The 16890-nt window shown below is 42.6% G+C and overlaps 1 protein-coding gene across 4 annotated transcripts in view; it reads right to left on the reverse strand.

The window, feature by feature from the left end:
* Positions 1-16890, reverse strand: part of NR3C2 (nuclear receptor subfamily 3 group C member 2) — a 199683-nt gene that overhangs the window by 181221 nt on the left and 1572 nt on the right. For 2 of the 4 annotated variants that reach the window (XM_048942623.1, XM_048942624.1), the window contains exon 2: positions 13369-15130. In XM_048942623.1, coding sequence (XP_048798580.1) covers positions 13369-15128 — 1760 coding nt within the window. In that variant the 5' untranslated portion in view covers positions 15129-15130. Of the gene's footprint in view, positions 1-6168; positions 6406-13368; positions 15144-16890 lie in introns of those variants that run through there. The other 2 variants (XM_048942622.1, XM_048942625.1) reach the window with 2 other exon arrangements.

A 16890-nucleotide genomic window follows, 5' to 3' on the forward strand; every position in this document is an offset into this window, starting at 1 on the left:
AATCTATGTCCCAAATTAATAACAATACTTCTAATTACTTATGTCTCTGTGAAATTCTTCACAATGTTTTCAGATTTTGTTGAGCACTTCATATTGCAGGTAAGGTATTAAAAGTATAAATTCTGAAACAAAATTCAGAAGAGAGCTCTAGAAGCAATACCTGGCAAATTTGATTTTTACTTAACCTTACAATTGTTGCTAGGAAACTCCATTCAATATTTACCTCAATTCATACTGCTACCGGTGGAAGCACTGAGGACTTGGCGGAGAATTCCCAACCTAAATTTACTCTTGCCATCTCACTTACCTAATCCACAGCCCTAACACAATATAGTACATAATTAAGATGAGGATATGTAGTTACCTTGCATTTGCAGAACCTGTATTTTGGAGATGTTCCATGCAGTACAGACAAGGAATCAGAGAAAAACAAAAAGTTCTGCTCTGCTGTTCATTGTTGTGCATACTTAATGGGGGGAAAAAAAAAAAAAAAAAACCCACAAACATTAATATGAAGTTTCCTACAAATAACAGAAGACTGTTACATTTCTGTCCTTTGAACACTGGGTATTTTAATGTATTCCATCATCAACCCTCATATCTAGTGCAGGGGCACTCAACCAGTCCATGTAAAACGTCAGACAAAGGCTAGATGCTTCTCAATGTGCGATATTTCTGTATTTACTACTGTTCTTCAACTTAGTTACATGAAATACATCTGTAAAATTGATCAAATTAATTCATTTAGGCTGAAGCAGAGACATGTTGAATATTCTCCATTTTTAGTGCTGGTGGACAAAACCACAACCTCTACCAGGATCTGGTGCACTGCATTAAGCTTACATCATCCAATACCAATGCCTGCTCTTTTCCTAGCTGCTATAATCTCACTCTTTCATTAAATCGTATTTCTTACAATCCCGCATTCGTGATCTCAAGTTCATTCCTGTTCTGTCCCAAATACCTTCTGCTCAGCATGAAAAATGCATTCATTTCTACTGACTTACTGATTTAAGCCACACTAAACCTGGTGTCACCTGAGAGCCTGGGGTACTCGTGTGATGTAAAAAAGCTAATACCTGTCCCGGTCAGCAGGAAGCCTGACACGCAACAGAGACTGATAGGGCTGGTGGGGAGAAGTCTCCAGGAACACCCACCAACCCCATCTCACCACCTGAGTGGCCTTATTAGGAGTTTCTCTTAATAAGCATAACAGCAGGTGTATGTGCTGAAGCAATTAGAACCTGAAATATCTTTAGATCAAGGGAAGGGCTAAGACCAGAGGATGGAAGACAGGGATCAGCACTGAAGGACATCAAGGAATTCGTCACAGTAAAAAGTATGAAGAAAAAAAAAAAAAAAAACACACAGGAGGAAGATCCACTTAGTAGTCAGTGAACTAGCTCAGAACTCATCTAGGTCCTGAAGTTATGGTACTCGGTCATTAAAAAACACAGATGAAGGCTTAAAACACATTTTCTTATGTCTGTCTTCATAAATAGAGTTAATGGCTGTAGGCCATTTACAAGCCATTAATACATCACCTATCTGACTCGGTTAGCATCACATTAAAATAAATGCATCAGGTATATGCAACATATAATTAGCTGCAAAGCAACAGGTTTGCTTTACAAAAACGTAGTTTTGATGTATTTTTATCTGACACCGTAATTGTAAGTCATTAAATCAGTTCACAAAAGGTACAGCTGTTTGGAAACACTTCTTTAAGCTGCCTGCAATAAAGAACAATCCAGTTTCTCTTTGCAGATCAGTATTATTGTAAATGAGAATATTGGCAAACATTATCTAGATTTTCCAACTAGTTTAAAAGAAGTTAAGTTCATTAACAACAACAACAACAAAAAAAAAAAAAAAAAAACAGGATACAGCCTATTTGTCACTTCAGTCTCATATCCTGCTTCCAGGGTTTCTCTCATTTGTTTTCAAGAATTCTGGAGTGCTGTGAAGGAAGATTAAGTAGGTACTCTGGTAATTCTGGATATAGCTTAAAAACACAAATACATGTGCACAAAGTCGTGCCTCCAGTTCTTCTCAGGAATCATTTCTTCTGCCTGTAATTCCTTTTTTTTTTTTCTTCCCCTTTTTTCAATTACAAACGTTAGAGCTAACAGCTGAAAACTACAATAAACACACTGCCAGCACTGGCATTAGCAGGCAGTACAGTGCAGTGCAGAGATGTAAAGAGAGAGATGGCTGGGGACTGTCCACCCACACTACTCGTGTCCCTAGGACTGGGCCTGAGGGCAGCTCTGAAGAGCTCCCATGGACCAAAACCATTAGAGACTGGAGGACTGCAGGTACTCCTAAAGCACTTCTGTCATGCTCTGCTTTCTAAGAAGCATCTCCTTTTTCACTCCACAGGCACCCCACAGTAAACAGAGGCAGCGGAAAGACTCACTCCAAAAGCACATTACTGATGCAAGCAGAAATGCTAACACAAACTTAGCAAAGAAGTTAGCAGCCTTCAGCACACAATTAACTCTTCTTTACGTCAGGAAGAAAACACAGGACCGTTTGCAGACCTACAATGGCTGCAGTTTTGGTCTCAGAAAGCAAGAAAAAACCACAATAAATGAGCAATTCAGTCTTTTCACTTCATACTTAAGTATAATTCAGCCCCCTTCAATTTCTTCCCTCTTTTTAGAATTGTACATCCATCCAAAGCACTCGACCCTCTTGCTTCTTCCCCCCGTGGGTTTAATGTGAAATGAGTAACAGTCTTTTATCTTATGATCTGCTTGTTCAGTTTGAAGTTGTCATTACCACAGATCAGTCAAAAAATTCAATACCTTATCTACTTCTTACTGTAAAATCTTAAAAAACCTGAATTCCAAAGTCTCAAGAAACATAAAGGATAGTTGGGAAACAAATTTAAATCAAGTACATTGTTTCATTGCAACATTATCTTATGTCATTAGTTGGCAGCAGCCATAAAGCTCTGGATCTTTTCCAATATTTACTTCCATACACTGAGTTGAAGTTGACACATCTAACCTCTACTTTATTCATCCTCCAGTAGTTTACACAAATTCAGATTAAAATAAGAACTTAAAAATTCTAATTGAGTCCACTTAGATGAATCAGTTTCCCTACTGTGAATCAGAAGTAAGAGTATGGTAACTTCTATACGGCTTGCAGAGCTCATCCTGCAGAAATGCTGTTCTACTAGGTGAGTTTTACAAAGGATGGGCTATTATAAAGGTTTGGTGCTGAATTTTGACAAGCTAGTAACGTTTAGTAACTTCATACAACCCTTAAGGAACGCTTATTGGACAATATTTGCTTTTAAATATTAACTTAAGAAAGACTTAGTGCCTAAAGATAAACAAACTTAAAGCAAAAGCAGAAAAGCAAAACATGCCACAAAGCTTCCTCCACCCTAAAGCCAAGCAGACAGGCAAGCAACAAAGGAGCAGTCCTCAACAACCAAAGGATGATCGTCATAGAACCAGGGGCACCCCTCCATGTGCTCTGGTACCCATGCATCTATACAGGCAGCTTCAGAGGGCAGATAAGCTGCCAAAACTTTCTCACACGTAACATAGGGCCATGCCCAGCTCTGGGACACTGTCTTCTGCCAGTTAAAGAAACATCTGCACTGACCCAGAAGCACGCATTCCCAGCCCAATGGGCCAGGACTGGTGACGTGTGTTTATTTTTTATTTGAAATAAAAAAAAAAAAAAAAAAAAAAAAAAAAAAAAAAAAAAAAAAGACCTTGATCTTTAAGCATGGCAAACATAAGGTTATATTTGTTGTCTTCAAATGGGACTTATTTTCCTGAAAGTTTTCACACATCCTAGGATGAACAGCTGAGTAAGCCTTCATACTTCAGGATTTGTTCTGTTTTGTGGTGTGGTTTTTTTTTTGTTTTTTGTTTTTTTTTTAAACAATTTCTCCAAACAACTTTGGAAAGTAACGAAGTCAGAGCCAGTGAAGAGGATCTGAACATATCACCGGACAAGCAGCTTTCTGACCGATCTCGTCTACGGTACACAAATTGCATTTACTTAAAAATACTGTACCAAAGCAGACAAGTCAAACAGCCTTACTGGAAGCATTCCAAGTTTCCCCCCAGCCTTCATAAGCAAAGTCCTTGGAATACAGGCTTCAGAACTCCTGAACAGAAGTGCATGACAGTTTCCCGGAGACCAGCCCTCGGCAGTGCTGAATGCGGCACCTTTGGTCTTTTGGAGCAACTGCCTGAACCCACACCCCTCATCCCAATGGGCCACCCCCTAAACAATGCTTCCAGAAGGAACATTTGATTTAAGGGCAGTAGTTTGAGGACTTCCTTGAGACCTTCCTTCTCCGGACAAGAGGCCACTCTGACAGAAAGAGCATAGCTAAGCCAAGAGCCCCTTCCCCACTCCTTGACCAGCAGCCATACCAGCAGAGAGCCACGTACGCGAACAATCGATTTTCCTCAACCAGACGCTGCCAGAGTAAACCGGGACACACAGGTTGTGAAACCTGAGCTCCCCAACGGCTCTGGGAGCACAGGTCTGGGTAAGGACAGACAGCAGGGTGACGCAGTCATGCAGGTACACGGACACGGCCAGATTGCACAAGCGCTAGGGGATGCACCGGAATATGCAGCCGCCTGCTGAGGCGGGGCAGCGCTTAACCTGCCACCAGGGAGCAAGGCACAGCCTAAAGGTTATCAGCAGGGCAATGCTCTGCCTGCTCACACTCATCAGGGGACTGCGGCTTCACCTTGAGTGTCACGTGCAATTCTGAGCACCACAACGTAAGAAGGACATAAAGCTGTAGGAGAGCAGCCTAAGCAGGGCTGCAAAGACGCTGAAGGGTCTGGAGGACAAGCTGTAGAAGAACAGCTGAGGTCCCTTGGTTTGCTCAGCCCAGAGAGGACTCTGGGGGGGAGGGGGCCTCATGGCAGCCCTACAGCTCCACACAGCTAGTGGGGGAAGTGATTTATATAGCCATCACTTTTTCCAAACTAGGGATAGCAGCAAAACAGCAAAAAGAAGAACAGAATAGAATAGATCAATTTGAGTCTGAAAGTCCATTCAAATAACTCATTACACCTCCAGATGCAAATAAAAAGCACTGTTTAGCAGGGAGGATGTAATTGAGTGAAACGATATAAGAATCATCAGAAACATTCAGCAATTAGTCTGAAATTTACTTTTCAACCTCAGGCCTAAAAATCTTTGATATATTATTAATTATCACTAACCACAATCAGTAGGGTTCCCATTCATCCTCAGAGAGCATACAAAGTCCTATAAGGCATTTTACAGACAATGGATTCAGTTTCTGTTCAGATGTTCCAACTGAGTATACTTTTTTTTTTTTTTAGGAAGTATCTTTCTATATCAGCCGAGTCACCCCTCTTCAAATTATAAAATTCAATCTACTTTTTTTTCCACTGAAATAATTCACAGCACTCTGCTTACAAACAGCAGATTTATAAAGATTCAATGTAGCAAGCAGCTAACAACACGTTCTAACATAATTGCAGAAGCTTAATTCACAGTTTAAGACCAAGAAACAAAATTCAAGTCATTCTCTTGTGACCTAACTACAGTTTAGGAACTTCTGTCACAGCACAATTCACTGAAAAAACACTGCCTGCAAAATGTTCATGTACTGAGTAGATAGAACCGATGTTACATATCCTTTTAAGAATCCAGAATCATTTATCTTATTTGACATCCTGGAACAACCATTTCAATAAAGCCAGAGGGAGAATACAGAGATCACGTCCTTTCAGAAAACATGTTAGTTTTTGTTAATAAACTTCAGGTACAAAAATAAATGAACAAGTAAAAATAAATAAAGTAGAAGCTCTTTTTAATTTAAAAAGACAAGCTACTCAAAATCCTCACCAAGAAAGTAAATTAACTTTTAAAATTTTCTAAAAACTCAGGCGTTCCTGAACAGAACTATGCATATTATTACTGGTGTGCACACACTGCTTCAAAGCATTACAAGAAACCCTCAAACAACTCCTAAGCACATGCAGAGCCCAACACAAAGACAAGAGGTGTTGCAGTTGCTTGTGACTGTAGTAGTACTGGAGCAGACCATGCTGGGATATGCTAGCAGGGATAAGCAGGGACTTCCTGGCCTATGCACGATCTCCCTGTGGCATAAATAAATAACAACAACAAAAAAAAATACACCTTCCATCAAGGTCAGCGTGTCTCCTCCAGCAGCAAAAGCAAGGCATCTCCAGGAGGAAAAGGAAGAAGGAAACTATAATGCAGCTCCAGTGAGCAGTGACTCCAGGCACCATGCACTACTAAGGCATGCAAGGGGCTGTTTAAGCACTCAAACATGCCCAGCAACTGCTGCAGCCACATGGGCAGCTGCACACAATTGAAGTAGTTCTCATTTTTTCTCCACAGATCTCTTTCACCTGGAAGAGACTGCAGCTGAAGTAAATTAATTCATATGCTGAGCACCAAGCACTGATTAGCAACTGGCTGCATGTGAGTGCAGGGATAAAATTACTAAACTTAGACATACTTATTACTTGCTTTTCACACACCCTTTTATCACTCTTATACAGACCATGTTGTCAAAGGTATTTGTCAGAGAACAAGTCAAGGTCTTATGTTCATCATAAACCACAGTATTTTCTGACCTCTTACAGCTTAAATCTGAAATCATAGCACTCCACTGTTCCCTGAGGGATTTTGATTGAGATCAGTCCATTATTAACTGCAGCTTCCACAACTATGTTCAAACATGTTAATACATACAGACACCTACAGTTAGAAAATAGAAGCTGTCTTTGGAAAGTATACCCTGAAAATACAGCTGCTGAGACTACGGCTTGATGATACATTGAGCAGCAACACACACCTGTGATATTTCAGAGGCACTTTTACCTCTCCATCTCTTCAGTTTGCTCTCGTGCCCACAGTGCTCACACAGTAGCACTGGTGGACAGTTAAAAACTGAAAAGACCTTCAGAGTGAACTGGATCAGGAAGCCGATCTGGCTCTCGCATGTAACACCTACAACACACCCAAACCAAAGGCAGAAACAGTGTCAAACCAGACTCAAGGGCATTGCCCAACAGCACGTTTCATCACTGAAAACAATATATTGGTCAACTGCAGACGGCATCCAACAGCAATCTCTACACAAGCTGCAGCTCAATAAAGCACCAATACAATCTGAGTCAACCGGGCAGAGCACTTGAGAGCACGCTTAGGTTCCATTAATGCTAAGTGCTTGTTGAATAAGGACAAGTTATCAAATCAGAACTTAACAATTTACTCCCTGTGCAGATAACAGGAGTACTGCATGATTACTGATACCCCTGCAACAATCCATATGGACGCTCACTTGCATAACTGCCACGCACATCCCATAAAATAGAATGGGAACATTTCTGTACAGCACCTATTTCAGACACCAGTCTCTTCCTGTCCTCATTAAGGGGGATGAATCCATACTGTCAAAATATGGATAATCAAAATTTCTTCTGCTTGCTTATTTTAAAATCCGTGCACTAAGATGAGCCTGACTTCCCTATTCCAGAGAACAGTCAGACAAAGGTATCACAGTGAGATTCTGTATCACCACATGATACGAAAGCTAGAAAACAGTTACTGGCTATTATCAAAATAAACTATGGCAAGCCAATTTGTAACAGCCAAGTTTCATACAGTTTAACAATACAACTGCCCACATAAGTCCTTCAGTGCCACACAACACAATTTACCCTTCTACACAAAGAAAAAAACAATCCCCAGATACAGGTACAGGGATTGAGAAAGGGGCGCTTATTTCCACAGATTTCAAAGCTCCACTTATTCATGGAATGCGTTTTCCAGCAAGGAGGACTTCTCCCTCTCACAGGAGTCAATTTTCACATGTAATTTAAAGGGAAAAAATTAACCATCCCTAGGAGCCTTAAAAGGCTTTTTCTTTATAAAAAGATACTTAATAGAGATTTTCAATGCCCCAATCAAATTAGCAGAACAAAACAGAGCACCCTCAACAAAATAATATTAAGCAAAACTAGCAAGTACAAGGCTGTGAAATGAATGCTGGTATGCCAAGGAGAACCTTGGGACCTTCTAGCTCCGTGCATTAATGCAGCCTGATAAACTTCAAAGTGAGAAATAAAGACACATGTTGAGGATCCTGTTACATATCAAGATTATATCCAGAAATATTAAGAAGTACATTTGTTTTTTGTAGTTCCATGTGTAATTTCACATATTAATTTCCAAATTGAGAAGAAAAAAAGTACAAATTTAAGGCTATAGCGTACAACATAGGAGAATTGCTGTCCAGCCTTTTCAACAGTGAGCTTATGGGAAACTAATGGGGAAAACAATCCCACCAAAGCACGGAGACTATTTTGAACAAGTTGGCCTTCTTCATATGAAGTCCATAAAAAAACAAACAGAGGTGAAGGTCAATCATAAATTCTAAAAATAATATTTACCAGACCTTTATCTCCCTGGCAGGTATCATTCAGATAACTGACTATTCTAGATAATTTTTAACACAACGTTATTGACAGAAAATAATTGCCAATAGCCTGAAATCAGATTTAAACCAGATCACCTATTCACTTCAGGGAGGGTTACCCATAGATGAAGCCCATGTTGTTGTTATTATCAGCATTTTTTGGAGGGGGGGACTGCAATGAGCTGGGTCAGAAGGATGGACAGGGACATCCTGCATGCACCCGGTACTCTGGGAAGCTGAGATAGACCACCCAGATCAGGTTCTGGGCTGCTCATCAGAGCACTGTCCTGACTTATGCAAATTGCTTGGGAACAGTCAGGTATAAAAAGTCCCTAAACACTGTTGACTTGATCATAAATCCTAAGAAGTGAATGACAGCCTTTCAGGCAATTTTAGCATACCTACATTAGGCTCTAAAACCTGATGACGAAATGTTTTGAAATTTCCCCAGCTGGTAAACAATTAAAATGTAATTTCTAGTAGGTAGAAATAACTCTTGTTGAAGTAGTGAACTTATTTAATGATAGCAACACATTGTAACTTTGTGAATTCATCCCACGCAGCCAGGGAAACTTTGCTGAAACAATACTGCTTCACAACTCACCTCCATACACAGGCTAGCACACAGAAAGAACTTCAGGAACCTGTATCATTTTGTACCTTAAATTCCTTTAAGGCTACCCACGCTCCGAAAGAACAGATATTCACATGCTTAAATTTGTACATTCAATCCAACTCTTTGATGTGTTTACAATCTAAGACATGCAGCTACGCATCATCATCACAGAAAAACAGGTTTGAGGGTACTGTTTAGTTTCTAAACCAAAATCAAGGGGAAAAGGAGATTTTTTTTAACATTGAAAATAAATGCACAAGCAAACCATGCACCAGCTCAGCAGTTGGTACGACACTCCTTACAGTCACTGGGAAAAACAAAACAAAACAAAAAAAACCCCACAACCTGAAAGTTTGAAAAAGTTTGGAGCAAAACTGCTCCCGAATCATGGGAAACTAAAACTGCATCTGAGTCCTTTTTTTCCCCCGTCACCTGTCACAGCAAGCAACACCTGCGCCTATTCATCATCATCCACACAGGGAAAAACTCTGCACGTGGATCTTTACCCCAGAGCTCTATGGCATGGAAATGTGCCATCCTCAGGGGTCTTCTCTCCCTTTGGGAGCAACTTTGCACCTGTTTTCAGCCTGGGAAGAAAGCAGCTTTGGGGGAAACACTTGGCAAGGCAACGCAAGGAGGTGTTACCAGGTAATGGAACCAAACAGTCTGACTTTTAGCCAAATCTGAAAACTATCCAATTGCAACTGTTTGGAAGAATGCACAGTAGGCACATCAGCCCTTTGTTTCTACCACAACTGCTGAGAACAGCGAGTATGCACATGTATATACAAGAGTTAACATGGAAATTAGAGGGAAAAGGCACATTTGCAGAAAAAGCTTTAGGTAAGAGCTAACACAGCAGAAAGGTCATCCTCCTCAATTTTTACTGTTGTTTCAAGCAACCCTGACATTTTCCTAGGCCATTTTGGAAATTACATAATTGGCATGATCATAAGTCTTAGGCTCATACCCTGATTCAGATGAGCAATCACCTTAAAGCAGATTTCCGTCAATGACATCACTCCACCTCACATACCTTATTTTCTAAGCCCACTTTGCTATTATTTGTTTAAAATCCGCTATTTCTTAGTAATGTCATTCATTGAAGGGGGCGGGGGGGGGAGGGGTCTACACACACGATTCACCCTCTATTAAAAATAATGCATGCTCAATCTTTCAAAGGTATGTTCTGCATGCATATTAACAGAAACAGCATTTCAAAGGCAACAGGCCTTTGTTTCTTCACTTAAGCTCTCCTTCCCCACATCCTGCAGATTGTAATCTTGTAAACAAAGTTCCCACCATCCACCTTAAAGATAACCATAACCATCCTTTATCAAACAAAAATAACTAAAAAAACAAAAGAGAATGTTGCAGTTGACAGTGAGCACTTGGTCAATAAGACAGCAAAGTATTTCACATGCCTAGGCTGTGCTTATTTGATACTGTCAGCAACTGTAACTGACTCAAGAAAGAACCAATTTAATAAAAGGTGATATTTGAATAGGAAAGGAAAATCATTTTTAAGAACATTCTAAACATTCCCAACGCGAAAAGCCTTCTTCATTCCTGGTCACCCAGTCCTTTCCACAATGTAAGCTGCATATCAAAGAGGACACACTATTGAAGTTCAGATCATAATGCTGTCAAAACAACATCTACTCTATGCAGATCATCTACCGACTTCAAAGAATCATGTAGCCTCCTTTTACCTTCATTTTAGTCTTTTCTTATGGCACTTATAATGCAAAATAAATATACTTCAGAAAAAATAAAGACGATATGGAAGACTTAAAACATCAGGAACTTGGTACTGCAAGCTACGAAGGATTAATCACATGTTTAAACAACGTGAACGAAGAGAGATTTTGTCATTCCAATACCCTCTTGACATAGGAAAGATGAAATGCCCTTTGGGACACAGCTTTAAAATATGTTTTATTACAGTGCTTTGGGGGATGAACAAACTTAATCATGATTTCCTCTGCTTTAGCTGGAATGTGGCTATTGAGGATAAAGGTGAAGATGGATTTGAGGCTCATTAGGAAGAGTGAGCTTTAGCAAGTCTTTGATTTGTTTCGTCAGCAGACAAATATCTGTATGGGCACCTATGCATTCAAACTTGTACTGCTAAGATAACCTCTACATTAATTTATTTTGAAACCTGAAAGGCCTTCGCACAGGTCCCCAGCTGCATCTGTTAGCACAAAGTCATTGCCAGACAGATTAACAGTAACATTTAGTTAAATAATGAGGCCGAGATAGAGATTTGAAATGATGACATGTATCCTAATCTGAAACACAGATCAGGATGTCTGAAATGTTGCAACCTTGCAGATCACTACCACCTAAACAGAATTTCGCATGTGCATAATTGCTCTGAGAGGTAAAAACGTCAGAATTTCAATCACATAAAGCCACAGCTACACTCAGATGCATACCTTACTAAGATATCAGCTCAGAAAACAAAGGAAAGCACAGTCACATCTCCCCTGATGACAGATGATTCGTTTATGGGTCTAGAGGCACAGGTGAGAAGAGCTACCATGGAATAACGTCAGATCAGAAGATAGTCCTTCAAAAGCCTTAAGCAAAACTGTCATAAAAACATAACTATGGATGACCACACTCTTGAACAGCATTTCCCTGTTTACTGCTCAGTGGATGACATCCTGCAGCAGATGACAACCTTGGATCAACGTGAGCAGCACTTCCTCACACAAGAAGTCTCACGGACCAGCTCCCAAGTAACAGCGCTCAAACACAAAGGCAAGTAAGCATTGGGTCTTTGTTTGCAGACAGCCTATCACTCTTCTGGTGAACTTTTCCCAATGTGTAAATAATGCATTTTATGAACATTTATCTGGCAAAATAACTAGGAGACAGTAACTTCATCTCCTTTGATCCAGGAAGTACATTTGATCCAAGCACAGATGATGACAAACATACAGCTATGTGCAAAGTTCAGCAAGAAGGTGGGGTACAGACTTTTCAATTTGAGCAAGATGTATTAAAAAAAGTGTGCTCTCTACAAACAATATTTGAATTAGACAAAGAAAAAGTCAAGTATGGAGTCTGAACTATTCAAGTAGACCACAGAGGTACTGGACAGGTCTGAGAATAAAATGCAAATATTTCGAGTGTTTCCTCCCCCTGCCCCCTTGCCCACCCCAAACTCTAGGTCCACAGATTGTCTTCCCTTCCCAAAAGCACAGTTAGTTTAGCCACTATGTCCTTCATTGGAAGATCATTGTTTTCCAGAAATATTTTGAGTCATACAAGTATTGAGAAAAGTACACATTCTCTTCACTCCAATCAAAGGATACGGTAGAAGCTGTGCATCTTTTGATGAGGAGAAGCACAGCTTTAGACTTGTAAATGCAAATTCTGTTATCAGCTATTTTGCTGATAGCACAAACCTGGGGTCAGCCAGTTTGACAGATGAGGAGGCTCTGTAGCTACTCTAACTCAGTCACATTGCCAGATGCATTTAATAATTTGTAAAACTGACTATGCAAGTAGACAGCTTATGTAAGTAAGCGTCCTTCACAAAACACACGAACACCTGTTTGTGGAAGAAGTACGCACTTCCATGGATTGGCCAGTACAAATGCTTAGGACAGTTGCATATTTCTCTCACCAAAAGTTAGGAGATCAGTTCATCCATTTTTCCCTTTCAAATGCGTCAAGTTTTAACAGCCCTCCTCCTTCTGGAGGCATTTTTCTATATATACAAACCAAATGTTCCTACAGTTACAATACAGAAATAATATGTTGCCACAGGCTTGTAAGGTTTAGTTTTCAAACTTAACCAGTTGTAGCCCAGTGCAAAATTAGAGCCATGCATCTCTACAGAAATGGATTCCTAACATTACCGTCTTACCCTCATCTCAACATTTCACCCGAGTTACAACACATTTGAGCACCAGCTAAGGAACAATACCCTTTATCAGACACACAACAGCAATTTTACTAACCTTTCATTATGGGAAAGACAACGTTTGTAGTATTAAGAGCTCACGAACATAACAAAGCGACACTTCCAAATCTAATACCGATAGAACATAATACGCTCTTTTTAAATATTAAAGTGAGCACTTGGTTTTATTAAATCCATAGCAAACTACAGCAAACAACCAGCAAGTCTAGCAGCAAGAACTGAAATGCAAGCACAGAATTACACATCAACTTGAGAAATACCACCCCAGACCTCATTTTAATCCACATCTTGTGGAAAAGGGAGGGGAAAACAAGTAGCAGTTCGCTCGCTTACCTGGACACGTTTTCTGGAATGTACTCTAGAACTGGATACCCATCACTTCTTCTGGACGCCAGCTCCGAATGCGATTTCCAGGTCTCCACTAGCGTGCTGACGGGAGGGAAGGAGCTCAAGTGCTGAAATGCTTGCTCTCTAGCAACAGGCCGTGACAGAGATATCGTGCCCTGGGCACCGATCCTGTAGTGAAATGACTGTCCACCTGAATTTACACCAACAATGGCAGAGGATGGTATGCTACTGTCCTGGTAATAGCTGCCATCATCAGGCTCCTGCTTAATCCCCACAGGGAGGCCTGGATTTGGAAAACCGCTACCTTCACAACTGCTATCAAAGGAAGAAACAGGTGGTCCTAAAATCCCAGAAAGAGAGTAGTAGTCTTTGTCATCCATGAAAGAAAAGTATGAGCCATCTGTAAATGGAAAAGGATTTACTGTTTGATTCCCTTTAAAAGAGGCACCGGAACAAGGATGTTTAGCTGACTCTTGCTTCACCGGTACCGAAAAGGGGCAATCAGAACTTATTTTACTGTTTTCACCAATGCACGCACTACCAAATGAACCGTCTGGTTCGGGCTTTATGAACTGAACGAGGTTCATCTGGCTGTTGTTTGAGATGGCATTCTCCATTTCCTCCATTTTGGGAAATGGGATTTCTTGAGCACCCTTGTCTTTCGTTTCTGGACTGGGAACAGTATCTTGGCTTCTGCTAGGTCCAGCCGGCGTGCTGGAAGCAGGGAATCCTAGCGAGCTGTTGACGGGGCTACAGATCGAAGATCCCCCCACAGTGCTAACCGCTGGGCTGGAGCGAGTGGACCTGTTGTTGGCATTGGAAGGGCTGGCAATAGAGCTTCTTGAGTTCAGGTTTGCAGGGCTGGAGACAGAAGACCGCATAGTGATATTGTTAGGACTGGAGACGGGAGATTTCACGCTGCAGTGACTGGGAGGACTAGAAATTGGTGATTTCATGCTACTTATAGGGCTAGAAAGTGGAGACCCTACGTTGCTAATGTGAGCGGGGCTGTGCAACATGGACCCCCGGCTCTCAACGTTGGGTGATCGTGACAAGGGAGTTCCCTGCCCGATGGGGCTGTGCATAGCAAAGTTCCCAAAGTTAGCAGTAGTTGAGGACACTGAGTTAACACCAGCAGGACTACACACCGAGGAAGCCATGTTCTGAGGACTGCAGCCTGAGGGACTTTTCTCTTGACACACGATGGGGCTTTTGACAACAGCATGCATGGCACCGCCATTCATGGCGCTTCCCGAGTCCGCCATCAGGGACCGCAGGGGCCTGCTGGGGCTGTGCAGGGGAGAGGAACAGTGGCCGTTCTCCTTGTAGAGCTTCACCAGCTGCTCCACGTTCTGGTAGACCTTACCCGGGCTCCCCTGGTTCTGCTGGTCATACGGGTAGTCGGCGTCTCGGATCGAATCCATATACAAACCCATGGACTCGGCCACTGTCGCTGACAGTTCTTTCGACTCTGTTTCAGTTTTGATGTCAGAGGGCAGAACAGTGGGATGGCTGCTGTCCTGCTGCAGGCAGGAGAGAAGCTCAGGTTTTTCCTTGTTTACTGGAGCGCTGCTGTTCGCAAAGGTGCCGGCAGCACAGCTCACATTCACAATCTCCATATAGTTACTGGCATCAGCCTGCTCTCCAGGACCTAGGGAAGAATACTCCACAGACTGAGGAACTTGACTCCACCGTCTCTCCATATCTATGCCTTCAGGGTAGCTGTGGTATCCTTTTGTCTCCATAACTAGTAAAGACATACACACAAAGAAGTGAAATTAATAAGCGGCAGGACAGTGCAATTTACTAAGGAAATTTCCTAATTTCCTAGGGAAACAAGGCATATCCGCTCACTCTGTCTATCCCTGTCTGTCCGCTTGCCAGCCTCACTTCCCACCCCATCAGTCTCTTCTCAACCATGCCACGGGAAAAGGTCTCACAGATAAGACAGTCTGACAGACTCTCAGACAGAGATGACCGGTCATCAAAAAACACCCAAATTCTTGCCTGAAAGCTTATGCTGGACAGTGCCAGCCCAACCCTGCAGCACCAACAAAGACCTCATGCTACCGTGCTATAGGGACAACAAAGCAGCAGGGGCTGGTGCTCTGCAAAGGTTTCCCTTGATTTTTCCAGTGCTGTAAGCGATGCTTTGAAGGAAAGCTGCAGTTCTATGGGGCTGGGAGCCAACCTTTCAGAGCCCCACTGCAGGATATGGGAGGACAAGCTGAACGAGGAGAGAAGCCCCACAGAAGTTCCTGCGCAGATGGAGGAGATGATGAAAGGCTGTAGGGTCTGCAACCCCACCAACCTCCACGGTACGCAGCAAGAGGAATGCATAAAGGAAAGTGAACCTCCTTCTAAGAAGTGGCCCTACAAAGCCTTTCACCCAGCGTGGCACTCTCCCTAAGCATGGTTGCTTTCTGAGTGGTCACACATACATTATTCTGGAAGAATTCTGTTATTCTGAAAATCACGTATAGGTAGCAGCAACATTCTGAAGAACAGGCTCATCATCTTGTCAGAGCTGTAGAAAGTCGAGTGCCAATACTTGTAATATCAGTATTACATAAAGATTTTCTTTCCCCTTTCAAAATGCACTAGTTTTGCAATGTTTAACACCGTGCTTAACTGCCTCATTTAGCACTGCTTAAGAACTATCATTTTTTTTAAGCAACACCGTAAAAAAAAGAGTAAAACAAAAAAGCAAAAAACCTTCAAGGGAAAGGCTCGAATACTACTTTGCCCTTCCTTAGGGCTACGGCCTTACGCCTGCATTCCTGTCAGGCACAAACGCTGTGAGAATATCATCCTGTGGACCCAATCCCACTCCTACAGTCGAAAATCTCCATCCAGAAGAGCCCGCTTTCACACAAAGTCACTTCTAGATCATCACTTAGCCCTCACGTTAAGTGCTGGGCAAGCCTAATTCCGACAGAAATCAATGGCGGCCGCCAGTGACCGCTACTTCGCAACTCCGGGGGCTTAGGGAGGGTCAGCACCGGGATGGCAGAGCCCCGCAGCCCCCGCAGGCAGCGGCACGGTGCGGGGCCGCTCCGACACAGGCCCGGAGCTGCGGGAGCGCTGTGGCGCTGGCTCAAGCGAACCTTCGCAGCAGCAAACCTCAAAACTTCGTACAGAATCAATAGGCGAGCGTGCTTCAGAACTTTAACGGATAGAAATCTGGGTCACTCCACGGGGGAAAAATAAATAAATAAATAAATAAAATTTCACCCCCTCCCCCCCCCCTCCCCGGTCCTGCGCTACCGGAGGGAGAGGAGAGATCCTGAGCGGCTCGGGGAGCAGCAGGGCGCCGGGCTCCAAGCAGCACGGCGGATCGCGGCGGGGGAGGCGGCAGGCGGCGCGGTGTTGGCGGCGGGACCACCTCGCGGCGCGGCCCCTCTCCCTCAGCGCCGGCCTCTTCTCGCCGGCCCGTGCGCGGCCATTTGCGAACCCCCCCCCCCCCCCCCCCCCGCACCGCGACCCGCCGGCGTGAAACGGAGCTCG

This window comes from Lagopus muta, chromosome 4 (genome assembly GCF_023343835.1).
Source record: "Lagopus muta isolate bLagMut1 chromosome 4, bLagMut1 primary, whole genome shotgun sequence".
NCBI classification, from domain to species: Eukaryota; Metazoa; Chordata; class Aves; order Galliformes; family Phasianidae; genus Lagopus; species Lagopus muta.